Raw genomic sequence first — 21,123 nt, 5'->3', positions numbered from 1 at the left:
CTCAAGGGAAATACCATTATAAACTTGTACAAACATACATAGTATTGACCTACAACATTGTAATCAATTAACTCCAATAAAAAGACAACATTATTTACAATACAAATTGTATACTAATTATGGTTTTTTTTTTCGAAGAAAAAAAGAAAATAAAAATTAAAAAAAAAAACCCTCTAAAATTTCTTCCACACAAGTCATTTGGTTTGAAATTGATTGCAACAAATTATATCCGTATGGTTAACAAGCTTGCCCATTTAAACGAATGATCAACATTAACACAGGGGCAGTCCTATTTACATTTGCAGAGTATATACAAGCTCAAAATAATTATATATGTAAATATTAGACAATATATATATATATATAGTCTAATATATATATATATATATATATATATATATATATATATATATATATATATATTAGACAATATTAGACAATATATATATTCTGCAAATGTAAGTTATGTTTAAGATGATGGTGGTGGTGGTGGTTGTATATGGTTTTCAAGTGTATTTGGGTCTTTATAGTGTGGTGGTGGTGGTGGTTGTATATGGTTTTCAAGTGTATTTGGGTCTTCATAGTGCATAATATTATACATATACAACCACCACCACCACCACCACCATCATCCTAAACATAACTTACATTTGCAGAATATATATATTGTCTAATATTGTCTAATATATATATATATATATATGTATGTATGTATGTATATATATATATGTATGTATGTATGTATAATATTATGCACTATGAAGACCCAAATACACTTGAAAACCATATACAACCACCACCACCACCATCATCCTAAACATAACTTACATTTGCAGAATATATATATTGTCTAATATTGTCTAATATATATATATATATATATATATATATATATATATATATATATATATATTGTCTAATATTTACATATATAATTATTTTGAGCTTGTATATGTATGTATGTATAATATTATGCACTATGAAGACCCAAATACACTTGAAAACCATATACCACCACCACCACCACCACCATCATCCTAAACATAACTTACATTTGCAGAATATATATATTGTCTAATATTGTCTAATATATATATATATGTATGTATGTATATATATATATATGTATGTATGTATGTATAATATTATGCACTATGAAGACCCAAATACACTTGAAAACCATATACAACCACCACCACCACCATCATCCTAAACATAACTTACATTTGCAGAATATATAAGTGCCCATATAATATATGTATATATGATACACAATAAATATATATATATACATATATATAACCCTAATTTGTGAGTATCAATGAATCTGTAAACAGTAAAATAGAAATGGAAAATCCATCCTAGACCAAATCGACTAATCTCAAATTAATTGAGAACCAAATTGAAAACCCATGAAAACAATTGGTAAAACTGTATATATATATATATATATATATATATACCCAAATGGTTTTCTTTACACCACTGATAAGGACAATACCATTGAAAGGTCAGAGCTTGATGTTGGTACATGGGAAAACATTAAAGATCCAACAAGAAAATAACACAATACGAAAGCCTAACAGATTATGCTCTACTAACAAATTACAAACAAGCTACCAATGGGTAGATTAGTTCTACAAGTAATAAAAATAAAAATAAAATAATCCAATCCAAACATGTAACTTTGCAAGAATATTCCTTGCTCTGCTTCTTTGCTGAACTTCGAACCTTCCATCCTCTAGTTTGGATCTTTGAAAGAGAGAGTTAAATATATAGAATACTTTTGGAGGGAAATGAATTCAGACTTTTGGGGGAAAATTTCAATGTTAGTCAAATTTCTTGCATAAATCACAGATATGTATGTATATATATACAGCTCAAGTAAATACTTTCTTTTACATAATCAGCCATGTCAGCAGTTTACCCCTCCATGGACAACCTCTAATGAGAGGTGCCTTGGAGAGGATTTTTCTCCCCACAACTGACCTATTTGTGTGTGGTTCAAAAATCCCATGACCCTTCATGTAGTGTCCCACACAATACCATCACTTTCTCATTTATGTTTTGTAAAAGGTGTCGTCTTCCACAAGGCAATGAAGTCAATGTCATTTCTCCAAGTTTTTGACTATGCATGTAAAAGTATATTAAATTGAGGGGTGCTAATCACAGTCGCCCTCGCGACTGTGGAATCTCAGTCGCTACTTTAGTAGTTGACGCGTATATTTTCTTTCTCGATCATTAATTAATATTTTCCGCTAACTTCCTTTATGGTCTTTCATTATATATAATTACTATACTAGACTCTTATCTTTAGAAAGAAACTGAGAAACCATTCGTATAAATTCTCTCTTCAGAAACCTCCACGGTTCAATAAAATTTTATTTTTTACAAAATTTCATATCTAAATGTTTGAAGTTCTAACTTCAAAATTTTCTTTTTTACGAAAGTCCATATCTAAATGTTTGAAGTTCAAATCTAAATTTTTTCAGATCCGTATTCTTTGTCTCCGAAGTATTGCTCTGATTTTTTAGATTAAAAAAATAAAATAAAAATCAGTGAAAAAAGTACTATAATATGGTTCTCTCTCTAAAATTATGTGATTTTTTCATATCCCTATTCTCTATTTCAAAGTATTCGGTTGTTTTTAAAAAAAAAATCAGATGAAAAAAAAAAAAAAAAAAAAAAGTATAATCTGAAAAAAATTTAGAGTTGGAACTTCAAACATTTAGATATGGAATTTTGTAAAAAAAATTAAAATGAGATGGAACCTCTCTGAAGAGAATTTTTCTCAATTTCTTTCTAAGGGTAGGAGGTTAGTGTAGTAATTATATAGAATGAGAGATTCAAAAAGAAGTTAGCAGAAAAATAGTAATTAATTATCGGGAAAAAAAATACACGCGTCAATTGTTAGAGTAGCGACTAAGATTCTACAATTGCGAAGGCGACTGTGATCAGCACCCCTCTATTAAATTTAAAAAAACACGTACATTTATTAATAGTTATAAAGAGAGCTCCCTCCTGAGCTCTTTATATTCAATCATTCTATTAATTAAATGAAATTATATATTCATTTAATTTTTTATAAATTTCAAAAAATAATGTCAATTCAGCAATTAAATTTGAATAACTTGATGCTTTTGTTATTAGACGAAAATAGTACATGACTAACGTACCCACCCACCCACCCAATATGGGAATGCGAATGGGATCCTATGATAACATATTCACTGGGTTCTAGCAAAACAGAAGATGAAGGAACACGAGGAAAGTGGAAGGACCGAAAAATGTTTGAAACGTGTTTGAAAATTATTGTCACTGATACCATGGCGTCTACGCCGTTGCCTTATATCGGATGGCAACAGCACGCCCCCCACACACAAAAGTGTAGTTGCACACCGCTTAGGTTTTTGTTCTTTCAACATACTGGTATGCTATATAGCTACTGACATATTGAAGATATTGTCCTTCAAAGAATGGTATCTTTTGTGTTGTTGAAAAATCGTTCGATCCTTTCTATAGTGCCCCACAACAAGATATATAACTTTTCCATATATGTGTGGTCAAAAAATGATAAATAAAATACAAGTTATAGTCGGTGAACATGGAAGTATTCCTTGATTCAATTGAGCAACTCAATAATAAATTCATTAAGTGTGAAAATTTTTAAGTGAAGCACAAGAACAATATTGGAGAGTAGCTATAAGTTCGGGTGAAGAAAAATGTTACCAGCATTAAGAAGAAGACAATATGAAAAACCTACACAGCAAAGAAGATTGTAAAGAAAATTTTTACATTTTAAAGCGTTTGGAAATTTGATGCACAACTCTTCCACCAGGCATAGAAGTCAATGTCTGGTTATTTTTCTCTTTCATGCAACATTTCTCCAGGTTTTTGACGTGGGCCATAAAAAGGGGAACCTCACTTTCCATTAATATCAATACCCTTACATAAGTTGCCTTTCAAAAAAAGAAAAAGCAAAAGACCCTTGCATAAGTTGGAAAGTGTACCAGAATTAAAATTATAAAACTAGTACATGAATTTTACAAGTGCTGTAGTACTGCTTGAAAAAAAAAAAGCTGAAATTCTTGGTGATTTCGTAGGACATTTATAAGGAAACAGAGCCATAGAGCATTTGCTGCACTTGCTCCTCAAGGTCTGGAAGGTGATGATTATTATCGTAACTGTACATCAGAGGAACCATTCTTGCAACATTTACACAAGCATTTCTGAAAGATACTGGAAACGGACTTGGATGGAGGCACTCCTTGTTGAGACACTTCCACGCATCCGAAATCATGTCATGAACACGTTGCTGTGCAAGTTCAACCGAAGAGCCTTCGTGTTCCTTCATGTAGTAGTGCACATATGATCCATCATGCCCATCTTGATCTTCATCCTGAAAGTTAATCCAAGTCTAGATTAGGAGTGAATTAAAACTCTAAACGGGACCAGTATCATCTCCGATAAATAATCAATGCTGATGATTGTCAACACTAAGTGAGGCCCATCACGATCACTTGATGGTATAAATCACGTACAAAGGAAGTGTCTCTATCAACACTTTACACTAAATTAACTTACAAAACCTACATTCGTTGTAATAATGGCGATAAAGTGAATTTAATTTTGTTACCTTGGCACTTCCCAAGTCATCCCAAAGGCGAAGAATTGTTGCGACAGAAGATACAAGTTCTGGAATATCATTTACAAGATCTGCACTTTCGTTGGTTAAGCCATGACCCAACAGAAAGAATATGTGGGTTAGAGCCACGTGTACCCCTGAGCTAACAATTCCATTCTTTAAGTAATCCTCTGCCTTGGGTGAGTGTCCACAAGCAAACCATTTTGCTTCTACTAGAAATGCATTGCACAAAGTGGCCCACTGCAACATTCATATATTGTTCTATAATTAGTTGATGTACATACCTAATATACATAATTGTTACATTCATTTAGATGGAAGAATTATTATCATACCGCCTTTCGTAGGGATTCTGTGGGGTTTCTTCCATGCTTTTTGTAGATCTTGTAGCCGATTTCGTTAGTGGTGTCATAAAGAGCCTTGAAGCTTATCTTCATGTAGTCTGGTAGATGCTCAACAGCAGCAAATTCCCATCTGCATTTAAAATTATACAAGCAGTATTTCTAACAAATATGTAGTAGGGGTTTTGTATAAAATAATAAAAACTCTTTCTTCAACGCATACCTGTTGACAGCTTCTGTGAAGAGAGTGAGTTCCTCGAGCGTCCCATGAACATCAAAGATGTCATCTATTATGTAAATAAGAGAAATTGGCTTTGTTAGCTCAATCCTTTCCTCAGACAAGCTTGAATCTGTGAGGATCGCCATCGACCACATGTGCCATTTAAGTGGTTGGTCTCTAGCAAACTTCAACTCCTTTGCCAAACCCAGGTTTTCCCTGTTGGGATTTATATGCCCTGGCATAGTAAATTACTGTTTCGATTAATTGACATATGTTCCTGACGTTTCTGAAATATTTATGTTTTATACAATTAGTGAATTCAATGTATTATATTTCGATTCATTATAGAATTGATAGTGTCCATTTGATTACAAGAGATATTTATATATATGTATGTGATGACAATCAATGCATGATATATAAATAGTAATCATAAATTGTTCATAGTCAGTAATTATGAATGGACTCATAATTAATTAAGACTTGAACTAGATCCACGTTAGGTTGAGATATATTGCGAGAGCCGTCGTATGCAATTGCTCCCTATCACCGTCATAGCATTTGACTCTTAAGTATGAGAAAATTATAGACTCTTTTATTAATTAATAATTACTTCAATTTGTTCGGTGGATTCTTCGGGATCCTTAGACCGACACTTTGGGTAGTTATGTGATTAATAGTTAGAGGGTTATATTTTCAATATTTGCATCATTGCTACTTGTATTTATTTTGTATTGATTATGGTTGATCACAAAGCAAATTCGAAGGCCTTCGTATGATTTTAGACAAAATGATTTATTATATATTTATTTATTAAATTATTATTTTTGTCAAACAAATGTTTTATTGTGATCGAGCCAGATATAATCAAAGGTACCAAAATAAATATATTAATTAAGTAGTCGGATTGATGGCATTATTTATCCGATAACTAATTATGCATAGAGGGGTCAAAGTGCAACATTGACTTAGAGGTTATTTATTATTTAATTGGAGTTCAATTAATTTCTTTTAGTGGAGTAGAAATTAATTTATGAATTAATTGAATTGGGTCCATGGACCGGGCCAATTATTAATTCATTGTAACCAATAAAATAATAGGCCCAATGGATTCTCACTCATAGCCCAACTTGATATTGAAATCATATTAGATTTGAGACATATGAATTAGAGATGGAGAAAGATTTGTTGTTTCATTTTCTTTATGTTTATGTTGCCTATAAATATACATGGTCTATGTATATTTTAGGGGTGATTTTTAATGAGAAGGAAAAAGGAATTTATTTTCTCTCTCTAGAAAATTAGGGTTTATGTTCTCATCTAATGGAGGCTCCCACAAGCCTAGTTTTCCAAGGTCATTCATGGAGGCTTATGAGTGATTCCTAAAGGCAAAACAATTACCAAGAAGATGGAGATCCAAGAAGAAGGCATCTTGCTAAGGGATCTACAATAAGTGAGAACATTCACTTTAGATGAAAGTTTTAAAGGTTTACTCAGACCTTTGATGTAAGTATTCAATCTGTTAATTGAATGATACATCATATTTTTATTTTTGCATAAAACTTGTCTCTACGTAATGAATCAAGATCTATGAATCAAAATCCCTCGAAAAGTTTTTAAAACTAGCACGTTTCCCAACAATGGTATCAGAGTATGGTTTGATTCATTACTAGAGATCATGTTTTTATCAAAATTCATCATTCATGGATCCAAAATTATATTTATATATATTTTTATTGATGTATGTTGATGTATGATTTAATATGTTGATATATATTGATACATGATGATGTATGGATAATTGTGAATGAATGATGATGTATGGTTGGGCCATGGATGAAGCTTATAGGAATATTGAATGTAATTTTATCTTTGGATGAATGTAATTAAGGCTTTGATTTAGCCGTTTGAAAGTTCAATGATGTAATTTATTTTTCCCATTGTATTTCAAGTTGTAAATATTTTTAAAGCCATGTAATATTCATCAAAGGATGCTATGAAGCTTCAAGAAGGTCCAAAAGGGTTAAATTATGCTTCAGTAATTTTCTGGAATTTTTCTGAATTTTTTAGAATTTTTCTGGAATTTTTTGAGGCTTAATTTAATTTTCTGGGAATTTTTCTGATTTTTCTGGAATTTTTCGGCGTTTTTCCGGTGGCTGGAGCATCGCCGGCGGCGAGAAGAGGCGTCGGAGGATGCTAGAATCAGATGTGGTGCATAGGAGGTGAGCCTGGCGCGTGAGGAACACGCGCCAGGAGGTGGCATATGCTGGCGCGTGCATTGCACGCGCTAGCCAAGGTTGTATGGCCTCCACGCGCTTGCAGGTGCGTGGAGGCCCGTCCCACGCGCCCCACGCGCATGCTAGCGCGTGGGGGCGCGTGCCTTCACCTGCAGCATGCCCCAGGCGCGTGTGAGCGCGTGTGGGGCTCTTCAGGCGCGTTCCAAGCGGTGTTTTGCTTCTCCTGGTGCGTACCAGCCTTATGTGGGTGTTTGCAAGCCGATGGATGATCTTCCCGCGATACTTAGAGTAGTTAAATGTTAAAAGCTGATTCCATTGGCCGTTTTATTTGTTTTATCTGTTATTTATTTATTTATGCAATGTATGAAATGCATGGAATATATAATTGTTAATTAATTATTATTCATGCATTGGATCCATTATATTTATTTAAATGGCTTGATTTATATTAATTAAGTTATGAAAATTAATTTGATCTGATTACTAGTTAATTTGAGGGCACTTATTGGGAAACGCAAAATTATTTTTTTGTAAATTATTTTTTTTAAGTGTGCTTCAAATTAAATATTAGTGAATCGTTTAAAGTCCAAATATTTTCTAAATTTAATTGGATTAAAATTAAGACGTTTTGCATGCATTATATCATGTAAATGAATAAAATGAAAACCCTAATTATGAATGATTAAAAAATTGAGTGGGAGCGGGGATTTTTATACATTGCCCCATGTCCTTCGTTATTAATACCATTGTAATTAGATCTTCAAAAATAAGGCCCCACACATGATTTGAAGAGTCTTAATATTACAAGAATGGTTATCTCATGAAAATAATAATATTAAATGTTCATTGTAATTAAATCTTTAAAAATAAGGCCCTACGCATGATTTAAAGAGTCTAGATTATAATGACAAGATATTTAATGTTTTATTTTTCATTAGAGCAATAATAACGTTATACACTCAATCTAAAATCAATAGTGTTAGCTCCCTAACGGAGTGGTCTATACTAGGTGATTTTAGAAAGGCTAAACATAATCGGGAATCATTTCATATAGATAGACAAGACATTGTCTTAAGAGATATGGAAATGATGGGATTTGCCCGCCAATAGCAATAATGAACTTCGCCAACCGAATAAGTTATTGGCGTATTGGTTATTCGATTTTTCATGCAGTGGTTAAGGGACCCACATACTATTTTAATGGAAGTGCTCACCTAATAGTAGATGAATCTCAACAATAGTAATAATGAACTCCTCCAATAGGATAAGTTATTGACATATTGATTGGTTGATTTATTTTGCTACAGAGTTGAGGGACCCGCATTAATTAAAAGGGATTGTTCACCAATAATGATAATGATCTCTTGTTCGATTAAGATTTATTGTATTATGTGGTTAACAAGCTCATTTTAATTTTAAATATGCATGACAGTATTAATAATTCACCTTGCATATTGTATGAATGTATTTATATTCAGATTAATTATGTCTAATCCAGTTTATCTGCTTGCTTACATATTCAATGTAACTGGATCTCATTAATATTGACTGAGAAAGGAACTTAGATATTTTATTCATAACATAAGGGTACAAAATGTATTTAATACTCCTATACCTAATTCATTTACTTTAAGATATTTAATGAGATGTTTTAGTGAGATTAGATAGAGAGTATGCGAAAGTACTATATCAGACTTGAATAGCATCAAGATAGCCTAAGGAACTCCAGTATGAAATCGAATTTTGGAAAATGATTGTTTATTATTTAAAATTAGCTGGAGATCAATAGGGCTGACTTGGGTGGTAAGTTTCAAGTTGACATGATTATTGCCTTGTTACCAAACTCGTTCGACTCTGTTAGAGTGAACTAAATAAGGAATCAGTTTGAGTTCACACTCGCTGATATTCTTATAGAATTGGTAACAGAAGAAGGGATAATTAAAAGTATGGGCGTTCCTATCAATCTAACCTAGTCTATACCATCTTCTTCTAGGCCCAAGTGGACGGGCAAAGGATGATAATAGGACTAGGCTAGCACAAAACATGGGTATCCAAAAGGTTAAAGGGAATAAGGCAGTGTATGTTGAGGGCAAAGAAAACTGTTTCTTTTGTCGCTAACTAAGACACTAAAGGACAAACTGTCTAAGCAATGACGTGGCATAGGAAAATATATATTTAATCATTGAGCCATGTTCTGTGGTTGTATCTATTAATTTCTAATGAATAGATTCTGGAGCCACTAAACATGTTTGCAATTCATTACACGGATTTCAGGAATCCAGAAGCCTCGATGATATGGAATATATTTGTACTTGACCAGATGTCAAGGTTGTAACTAAGTCAGTGGGAGTATTACATCTGAAATTAGAAAGTATGAGGATATTAGTATGAGAGAATTATCTTTATGCACAGAGGTTAGACGCTATCTAATTTTTATTTCACTTGTGGCTTATAAAAATTAGATCGTTATTTTGTAAAACTGGTTTTATAAAATTGAATAGATATGCGATTGCTTCTGGTGCATTGAAAGATAGTTAATATACTATAATCATAAACTCTTAAGATTTGCAGGATGTAGAAATTAATGTTGCATATTCTAGATTGAATGTTAAGAGAAAAATTGTTATTCCTGACTCATTGTATTTTTAGTGTCTATTTTTGGGTTATAATCAGTCAAAATGAGATTCAAAGATTGGTCAAAGAAGGTTAATAACCTAGTGAGGCAGAGGAGCCTAAACCAAAATTGTGAACCCTGTTTTGAAGGATAGATAACTCTTAGGGCTTAATGAGCCAGATGAAATAGACATAAAGGACAATTGAAGTCGGTACACACGGACACGCGTGGTCTTGTCAACATCCAAGCAAGATTACTCACGTTTTGGATAAATTTACCTATTGCGACACAAGTCTTATACTTTTGGTATATTCCGAGAAGGTCAAGACTGATGTGGAGCACAGATTAGGTAAACTTATCAAGACACTTCGATCTGATCGAGGATATGAGTATTTCTTGGGATAGTGCAAAGACTATATGGTCAATGAGGTATTATGTACCAGTTTTCCGCAATTGACACTAAATAAATTTAGGTGTCAAATAGGAATAACAGAATTTCATTTAACATGGTTAGATCTATGATCAGTTATGCCACATTATCTCTTTCATTTAAGAGTTTAGCGTTAATGACATCGATGCGCATTTTGAACTGCATTCCATCTTAGTATGTCTCAAGGATACCGTTGAGCTGTGTTTTTGACTAAATCTTAGTTTGAATCACATGCACATATGGGGTAGTCTTGCACATGTGCGCTTGATATGGACAAGTAAGTTGGAAACAGATCATACGCATGATAGATTTGATAGCTACTCTAAAAGTCACTAGGATGGATTATTTTATGATCTCAATGATAAAAGTTGATTGTTTACACTCACTGTTTATCTATAGGAGGATCATATTATGAATTACATACCTAGTAGCATAATGTTAGAGAATATGGTATGAGTATCAGATGTACCACATGTGAACACACTTATTATAGAGATTGAGAATAATAAATGAATTCCCTATTGATGCGTTAGCATCATCTAGTACATAGATTCCTGCATCGGTACATTGATGTAGTGGGAGGATTATCATCCAATCCGACAGAATCATGTTTTTAGGTGAGACCGTTATGGATATCCCTGTTAAACATGAGTTGGACCCAGTAAGCTACACGGAAGCGTGAACCGATATGGATACAGATCGTTTTGGTGAGTTACTATGAAATCAGAGTTGGAATCTATGTATTCTAATAAATTCTGGGATCTTGTAGAACTTTCTAGTAGGGTGATTCCTATGGAAAGCAATTTAATCTACAAAAAGATACCAGAAGATTTCTTAGTGAATAAATTATGAGTGTACAAGGGAATGTCATTATTTTTCTGATTCTATATATATTGATGACATCCTACTCATATAGAATGATGTGGAAGGTTTGTCATCAATAAAGAGGTAGTTGTTCAATTACTTTTAAATGAAGGATTTTCAGGATGTAAGCTAGATTCTTAGGATCAAGCTTTTGCAAGATCAGGTTAAAAGGAAAATAGGCTTATCTTAATAATCCTACATTGATAAAGTTTTGACCAGGTTTGGTATGCATAACTCAAAGAATGAGTTCTTGCTTTATTGATATGGATGGCTCTCTCTAGTAAGTAGTTTTTCAAGACTATCAAAGGAGATTGAGCAAATGAGACTGGAACAATATGTTTCGGCATATGAGAGTCTCATATATGCCATGGTCTATACCAAACAGGACATCCGCTACATAGTAGGGATAGTCAGTAGAGATCAGTCCAATACTAGACTGGACAACTGGTTTATTGTGAAAAAAATCATTAAGTACCTAAGGAGAACCAATGATATCATATTCATTTATGGATGTGATGATATGGTCCTAGTCAGGTATGTTAGTTCTGATTTTCAATCAGAAGTAGATACTATGAGGTTCATGACTTAGTGTATGTTCACTTAATGGAAGGGAGATCAGTTGGTAGATTGTTAAGCAGATTTCAACTGCTGACTCAAACCTATAGGTGGAATATATTGCAGCCTTAAAGGAGGCAAAGGAAGCCTATTAGTTTGATCTCACTGATTTAGAGGTTGTGGAGTATACTAGCCTGCCTATTGAGCTATGTTGTGACAATAGTGCAGAAGTAGTCCAAACCAATGACCCAAGGTTCCATAGATGAACAAAATACACTGATAGGAAGTATCATGTTCTACGTGATATTGTCCAGCAAGAAAATGTACTTGTAGCTAGAACATTGCATTGGAACACAACTTTGTTGATCCATTATCAAAGGTGTCATTGATTAATAATTTTGATTATCATCTGGATAACATTGGAGTTAGGTGCAATTTGAATTGGCTATGAGGGCAAGTGTGAGCTGTTGGGATTTATATGTCCTGGCATAGCAAATTCCTGTTTGGATTAATTGACATATGTTCCTGACGTTTCTGAAATATTTATGTTTTATACAATTAGTGAATTCAATGTATTATATTTCGATTCATTATAGAATTGATAGTGTCCATTTGATTACAAGAGATATTTATATATATGTATGTGATGACAATCAATGCATGATATATAAATAGTAATCATAAATTGTTCATAGTCAGTAATTATGGATGGACTCATAATTAATTAAGACTTGAACTAGATCCGCGTTAGGTTGAGATATATTGCGAGAGCCGTCGTATGCAATTGCTCCCTATCACCGTCATAGCATTTGACTCTTAAACATGAGAAAATTATAGACTCTTTTATTAATTAATAATTACTTCGATTTGTTCGGCGAATTCTTCGGGATCCTTAGACCGACACTTTGGGTAGTTATGTGATTAATAGTTAGAGGGTTATATTTTCAATATTTGCATCATTGCTACTTGTATTTATTTTGTATTGATTATGGTTGATCACAAAGTAAATTCGAAGGCCTTCATATGATTTTAGACAAAATGATTTATTATATATTTATTTATTAAATTATTATTTTTGTCAAACAAATGTTTTATTGTGATCGAGCTAGATATAATCAAAGGTACCAAAATAAATATATTAATGAAGTAGTCGGATTGATGGCATTATTTATCCGATAACTAATTATGCATAGAGGGGTCAAAGTGCAACATTGACTTAGAGGTTATTTATTATTTAATTGGAGTTCAATTAATTTCTTTTAGTGGAGTAGAAATTAATTTATGAATTAATTGAATTGGGTCCATGGACCGGGCCAATTATTAATTCATTGTAACCAATAAAATAATAGGCCCAATGGATTCTCACTCATAGCCCAACTTGATATTGGAATCATATTAGATTTGAGACATATGAATTAGAGATGGAGAAGGATTTGTTGTTTCCTTTTCTTTATTTTTATGTTGCCTATAAATATACATGGTCTATGTATATTTTAGGGGTGATTTTTAATGAGAAGGAAAAATGAATTTATTTTCTCTCTCTAGAAAATTAGGGTTTATGTTCTTATCTAATGGAGGCTCCCACAAGCTTAGTTTTTCAAGGTCATTCATGGAGGCTTATGAGTGATTCCTAAAGGCAAAACAATTACCAAGAAGATAGAGATTCAAGAAGAAGGTATCTTGCTAAGGGATCTACAATAAGTGAGAACATTCACTTTAGAGGAAAGTTTTAAAGGTTTACTCAGACCTTTGATGTAAGTATTCAATCTGTTAATTGAATGATACATCATATTTTTATTTTTGCATAAAACTTGTCTCTACGTAATGAATCAAGATCTATGAATCAAAATCCCTCGAAAAGTTTTTAAAACTAGCACATTTCCTAACATTCCCAACATCTAAAATTTTAAAGATATGCACATTAGACATAAATCGATCTCAATTACAGAATGATATATATAAATGTAAACTATATCTCAATTACAAAAAAATTAATTCCCAAGCCATAATACACACTCACTTGGAAACTTGAAAGATTTCCTTTTGGTGTTTGGATTGAACCAACTTGTAATCCATTTCGGCTAGTTCTTCCAGGACATTTTCCCAACCAGTAATGCCTTTGAAATCTTTGAGGAAGTTCTTCACCATGGACCTTGCCAAGCTCTTGTGATATGGATTCTCCAAAGTTCTCCCAATAATCCTACCTTGATGATGATCAAGATTTGTGACCCATGTAGATAGAGTCTGGCTGGTAAAGTTTGCGGCTTCATCAAGTACATCTTCATCTTCTTCTATTCTTAGCTGCGACGCTTCATATAACCCCATCAATCCTTTGATGTCTTGTTTCATTTCTTCTTTGAACATCCCGTGCTTGTCCTTGAATATGTTAAACACATCTGTTGAAACCCAAAATTGTTGGTTGAGAACTGATTGATAACTCAAAAATCATAATCAAGTTAGGGTAGGAGGAAAAGAAAATACACTTCACCTGCAGGCACATAGTAACCTTGTTGTCTCAGTAGTCTGAATCGAAGTGAGACCTCATAAAGATGGTTGTAGTTATCAATTTCAGTGTGATTACTACTGTTAATCTTAGTATAATGCCTCTGTAAGACTGCATCAATCTCCTTGTGAAAGTGGTAGTCAATGCCTAGGCGCTGGACGGCATCAATCATGACCAAATCTTCTAATTCATCTTCTCCTACTTTGCTGAATGCATACCTAACTTCGTTCAGTTTTTGTTCATGTTTCATGTGAAGCTCATCCTGCAAAAGTAGTAGTGTCAGCTGTTGAAACATATAGGAGATATTAATTAAGGAAAAAAAATAATAATAATAAAAAAAAAATTAGCCCAGTGCATGAGGCTAGCTCTTGCTATTGCAAGGTTTGGAAAGAGTCAGACGTAGAACTTAACTGTAAAGTTGGCATATTCAATTTTAAGGTTTTCTTGTTTCGAGGGCTTAGAAGCCAAGGTGAGGGTTTCGGAAATGCTCCATTTCTGGGTGGTAGGAATAGTTGCAAAATGAGCGAGTACGGTGTTGCCAGTTTGTGGGATGGTTTTCGGAGTAATCTTGGTAGAAATAGACATGCTATGAAAGAGTGCCATGGACAATGTTTCGAAGTTGGTAACAGAGGTATATTTTGCAGAGGTTGATGACTTAGAAATGTATCCAGACATAGAACCTTATATATTGCTAGAATATCTATTTAGTGAAGTTTCCTCACGCTCACAGATTGGTATTTTGCAAATGCATTTAAAAACAAAACCCACGGGTTTTTCACAAATAATGTGTCCTAGGTTTACTTGATGCCACATGCGTTACGCGTTTGGGATTGTTCATATGGGATATTATTAAAGTCTTGCTCAAGATTCTATTTGTATGTGTGCGAGTATGTATTTAGTTGGACGGTGACTGCACTGCTTAATTTCTCATTTTCATTTTGGTGATAGATACTTATTTCAAAATCATTCGCACAGTGGGCACACTTTACTTTGTAGTTAAAAATTGTCACACTCTTTTTGGTATATTAAGTTATATTGAAAAATAATTATCCAAGTATAGAGGCCTAGAGGGTGATCCAAGAAGATCAGCCAGGAACCAGCCCCTAGGGCAACAAAAACAACCTAAAACCTTCTGCAAAGAACAAAATACAATCAAGAATTGACAAAAAAAAAGGAAGAAGATCTAATGTGGTTTGGCTTATAATTTACATTTACAGAGAAAAAAATCAGCCAAGAGTTCTTATTATAAGAAAAACTTTACAAGTCTAAAATCTCTAACCCAGTACATCTTTTGTCTCTCTCACTCTTTATTTCGGTTTTTAATTTTTTCTCTAAAACATACCCTAGCACTCCAATATAAGGGTTACAGTAGAGACTAAAATCAGGGTCCAATACCCGTAATAGTAGTACGGAGTAGTATTTTTCCAGACTAACCCAAAAATATATATATATAGTAGTAGTAGTAGTTTTTTGTTCTTTTTTTTTTTTTTAAAGTAAAGCTTTGTGTTTTTTTTTTTTATAAAAGTAATGCTTATTTCAAATCACTCACACAGTGGGCACAATTTACTTTGAAGTTAAAAATTGTCACTCCTTTTGGTATATTAAGTTATATTTAAAAATAATTATCCAAGTACAGAGGGTGATCCAAGAAGATCAGCCAGGAACCAGCCCCTAGGGCAACAAAAACAACCCAAAACCTTCTGCAAAGAACAAAATACAATCAAGAAGTGGCCAAAAAAAAAAAAAGGTAAAGCTTTGTTATTGTTGCAAGTTAGCATGGGTTTTATCCGAAAAAAATGTAACCATGGTAATAAAAATTATAATTAAGTGCACGTTGTCTTTTAGAAGACCAATTCGATGATAAACAAACATAAATGGATTCCTGACTTTTTCTTACGCATACCTATTTGGTTTAAAGAAATTGAACTTGCACGTTAATACCATTTAGGTCAATATGGGTTTTTTGTGAATATTCTGTTAAATAATCATTTTATAAGGCATCGTGTATGAAACCATATGGTCATAAAATTACATAGTAATAACATCAAGTTGATGGTAAACAAGTATGAGTTGATTTCATACTTCAGGGTATAAAGAAAGTCAGCATTTTCATTTCATTATTTCATTATAGAACTTGTTTATCAACATCAGTTTGTGAATAATGCAGTGCTGCAAGTACTGTGTGGAAAATGCAATGTCGGTTGTACCAAGAAACGGTCACAATCAGGATATATATATATATATATATGAATCACCAATAAAATTAGTGGTCGTAGTTTACTTGTATTCAAGTACACAGTAGACGTGGGTGACAAAACATGTTCGCCTAATTAGGAGGATGTGTGTTGGATGCATTAGGTCAAGGATTTCTAAATTTTGAAGTTTTTGTTGATTTCTAATTATTTGGTTTGTGGAAACAGGACTGGTTTGGCTGCCTAGCTAATGCTTCACTTTTTCTATCTTTAAAAAATAATAATAATAAATAAATAAATTTTTTTATCCTATTTTTAGAATCTAATTTTCTAAGAGAATAATTTTTTAATATAAATTACTAAATTTATACCTAGTGAGTTCATAGTGATTTGATAATTTTCCTTTTATAAAGTTAATGTAATAATGTTAAGTTGTTAATATTATAAAAAATAATATTTTCTCGAAACGAAGTGAATAAATATTGGTGATAGATACGCAAAATTGATTCGTTTATGACATGAGATTGTACATGGGATATTGGAGTCCCAAATCTTTTGCATAAAGAGTTTGTTTATTAATTATTATGTGTATCATAGGCAAATAAAGATGGGTCATTTTGAGGTATTGTTGTTTTCATTAGCTAATTTAGTACTTCCACCGTTGCTTGGATGTTTATCATTTGCTTTTGCTTATTCAAAATTGTTGCCAGACCTTTGCTTATTCAAAAGTATATATACAGTGTTCATCTTTTAAATTAGTAAATACAACAGTCATGAGAAATCGGGATGGGTGTATTTTGTTAAAAGATTTAAATACTAAAGACTTAATTTTTTAAAATAAATGATTATTAACATGGTATTAGAACATGTAAAGTTCTTAGTTGCCAACTTACCATCACCCTGATAAATTACACTTCTACCTAAAAAATTTGAGTAATTATACAAATACCCCCACATAATAAAATTTGTGTTAAGATTGTTTAAAAAATAGTCATATATGTTTCTTATTTAAAATTTATAGCATTTGCATTTTAAAGCCGACTTTGTGATTTGCGGCTTCTTTTATGTGCCTTACTCGTGCTTTTTCATAATTTCTCTTTCAATAAATTGTTATCATTTCTTCCACAAACTCTTACACAATTGACTTTATCTAACATGTGTTTAATATTTAGGAACATCATATAAACTTATTTGACTTTTACAGGTTAATTAGTTGACTTTTCAAATATATATATATAATTGGTTAATGATACCGATGATATGATATTTTACTATAAGGAAGGCCTTTTGATTATTTACTTCCTATCATTACTCAAACAAAATTACCTTCTCATCCGTGGGTTAGACACACTGATGAGCCACATAATTGTGTGCGTGCTTGTTTCATTCTTTGTTATTTGGGGTGATGAAGCACTCATTCGTCGGTTTTTTTTTGGGTTTGCAATTGCAAAATAAGATGGCAAGTGCGGCAGTGCCCCCCATAAATTTTTACTTTTTAATTTAAATTTTGTTATACTCATAGCAAGGCTTGAAACCTCCATCTTTTATTTTGAAAGGAGAGGAGACACTTGGTTACTAAGGGCCATATTGTTAGCATGTTCTTCTACCAAAAAAGAAGAGGAAGAAACTAGTTAGTAAAAATTGCAAACTTTAAGGGGTCTTTAGGGTAGATTTAATCTTCTATTTTTATTTTTGGTGAGGTCATTATCATTAATTCATTTCATGGTATTCGCTTGATTGAGCAGCCGACAGAAGCAAATTTTTTGCTGAAGTCATTATCATTAATTCATTTCATGGTATTATCGAATTTTTTATTTTTTATTTTTTTACTATAGGCAATTTTAGCCCACCCTTAAAAAAAAAAAGAAAAAAAAAAAAGTATTACTAGCATTAGTCCACCCAAAGAAATGTTAGTTCACCCCATTGACAATTTCTGGATTCGCCTTTAGGGTCAACACGACTAACTTATTTAGTTAATCGTATCGTGTTAGGGTTGAGGATTTCAATCCGTTTATACACATTTAACCATACGTCTCATAAATAAATTTATAATTAAGTTCTAAAATCACTATCTAAATTAGTGTCTTATAATTTACTCTTTTGCAAATTAAAGACTATTTAGCAATTTGGTTGAATTGAAACTTATATGTTTCTAGTATTTATTGTTTATTGAATATTATAAATAATTTAAATAATAAAATGTTTTGTTTTTGTATATAGGTCATTAAACAGGTTACATTTAATAAACAGGTCGAGTTAGTTATTAGAATTCTTGACACGTTTATTAAACGGACCGTATTCGGGTTGAACTATTTAATAAAATACCTTTAGATTATCACGACAGATTATGACCCTCCTATGATTCATCATAACTTTCTTTAGTAGACTTGATTGGTTTTAAGTTAGTCCAACTGTTTCATTAATACTTATTTTGGTCATATATTGGTTTTTCATTAATACCTATTTAGGTCATATATAGGGAGATATTTCTTTATCTCAATACAGAAGAACTAGGTTATCAACATAGTAATGTGAAAAATGCAGGGTCGTCGCATGTACCAAGTATGTGAAAAATGCAAACATGAGTGGTGGTACTTCACGAACACGTTAAACGCGGTGTGACTTTCCTATAGGTCTTCGTCTTCAGAGTCTTGGTTACGTTTATGGTCACAAAAACATGTCACATGTAGCTTGGGACCCATATATACATGTTGTTGACATGAAAGAAAACCACTGATTGTGAGGCAAATAAGCACTGTGGAAAAAAAAATAAAAAGACTGATTTGGTGATCACTGGAAAAAAAAAAAAGTCCACCTCTGTTACTTTCTCACTGAATTGGTTCAGCAAAAGGTCAAAAAACTGACTTGGTTGGTTAAATTCATATTTACTAACTTTTAATATATACATATAAATTTTGTTTATAACATATATTTTATTTAATGAATTGACTTTCACTTTATGAGTCTCAGTTGGTTTCCTTGGCACATATCTATGTATATATAACTATATAAGAAGAGGTGAAAAAAAAAAAAAAAAAAAAAAAAAAACCTTAGGCATTGTGTTTTTTTTTTGTTCAATCCTCTCTTTAGAATTTAAGGTTAGGGGTAAGATTTGGTTTGTGGTTCAATGTTCAATTCGACCGAATCTTACACAATTACAAAATTATAACATGATACAAATTAAGTGAATTTGGGTTGACCATACCAACGGGCCAATGATCTAGCGGTATTAGTCTCTTACCTCCCAAAGAGAGGTCAAGGGTTCAAATCTCATAAGAGATAAATGTGTATAAGTACCAACTAGGAAAAAAAAAAAAAAAATTGGATTGATCTTAAACAGGTTCAGGTCGACACAACTAACCCATTTAGTTAATCGTGTCGTATTAAAGTTGAAGGGTTTAACCCGTTTGTATACGTTTAACTATATGTCTCATAAGTAAATTTCTATTTAAGTTCCAAAATTACTATCCAAACTAATGTCTTATAATTTACTCTCTTGTAAATTAGAGACTATTTAGTAATTTAGTTGAATTGAAACTTATATTTTTATAGTATTTATTGTTCATTGGTGAGATGAAGCACATTTTCGTGGGTTTTTTTGGGTTTGCAATTGCAAAATAAGGAATGGTGGTCACCTCAGACTGATTGGGACATAGGAGGATCTAATGCAATTATTTATGCATGGTTGTTCTTTTGCAGGAGATCAAACATGGTGTCTAGCAGAGTAGTTAGTTGGAAATGTCCTTGTGGTGGAAGTAGTCCACCTGATGTGTTTACTTCTCAGCTGAGATTTTTGTTTGATTTTTCTTGTTGTTTGGCTGCTTTGTGCTGGCTATGCCCTTTGGGGACTTCTCATGTAAATTCTCTTTTTATTTATTAAAGCTTACCATTACCCAAAAAAAAAAAAAAAAAAAAAATGGGCTTGAACCCTCCATCTTTTATTTTGAAAGGAGAGGAGACACTTGGTTACTACCGGCAATATTGTTACCATGTTCTTCTAGCAAAATAGAAGAGGAAGAAAGTCAAGAAACTAGTTAGTTAAAATTGCAAACTTTAAGGGGTCTTTAGGGTTATTAACTCTTCTAATTTTTTTTTTGGTGAAAGTCATTGTCATTTCATTTCATTTCATGGTATTAGCTTGATTGAGCAGCCGACCGAAGCAAATTGGGATTTAGCTCCTCTACATAAGAGGAGCCGGAATCCTTTCATAGGATGGCAACAGGAAGGGGACAAAGATCCTCTTCAGAAAAAAGCACACTCATCAACCATTAAATTGAATTATCTCACTAATAATAACGTCATATCAATGGTTGGTGGGGATCTTTATCCACAGCAAGGCCCCACACAAGGACAAACGTGTTGCACACCATATAAAGTTATTGGTGCTTAAGTTCTTTCAACATACTGGCACAACAATCACCGACCAATCGAAACCTTGACCTTCAAACCAATTGATTCCTTTGTGTGGTTCAAAATTCCCAAGACCCTTCCTGCCGTGACCCCCAACAAGGAAGATACATCA

At 32.6% G+C, this 21,123-nt stretch overlaps 1 protein-coding gene across 1 annotated transcript; it reads right to left on the bottom strand.

The window, feature by feature from the left end:
* Nucleotides 1-4,061: 4,061 nt before the first annotated feature.
* On the bottom strand, nucleotides 4,062-15,105 carry LOC132307257 ((3S,6E)-nerolidol synthase 1-like). The gene is made up of 8 exons (XM_059804974.1): nucleotides 14,821-15,105; nucleotides 14,395-14,671; nucleotides 13,935-14,302; nucleotides 10,182-10,195; nucleotides 5,210-5,422; nucleotides 4,981-5,119; nucleotides 4,637-4,885; nucleotides 4,062-4,399 (listed from the first exon to the last, which is right to left on the bottom strand). Exons 1-8 carry the CDS (start codon nucleotides 15,082-15,084, stop codon nucleotides 4,109-4,111), a joined length of 1,815 nt encoding a protein of 604 aa, XP_059660957.1. The 5' UTR covers nucleotides 15,085-15,105; the 3' UTR covers nucleotides 4,062-4,108.
* Between the last annotated feature and the right edge of the window lie 6,018 nt (nucleotides 15,106-21,123).

Source organism: Cornus florida, unplaced genomic scaffold (genome assembly GCF_030987335.1).
Source record: "Cornus florida cultivar Cherokee Brave unplaced genomic scaffold, ASM3098733v1 CherokeeBrave_3.0.0_Hap2_Chr01, whole genome shotgun sequence".
In the NCBI taxonomy this organism is placed as follows: domain Eukaryota; kingdom Viridiplantae; phylum Streptophyta; class Magnoliopsida; order Cornales; family Cornaceae; genus Cornus; species Cornus florida.
This window is presented reverse-complemented; position numbering and strand designations above follow the sequence as displayed.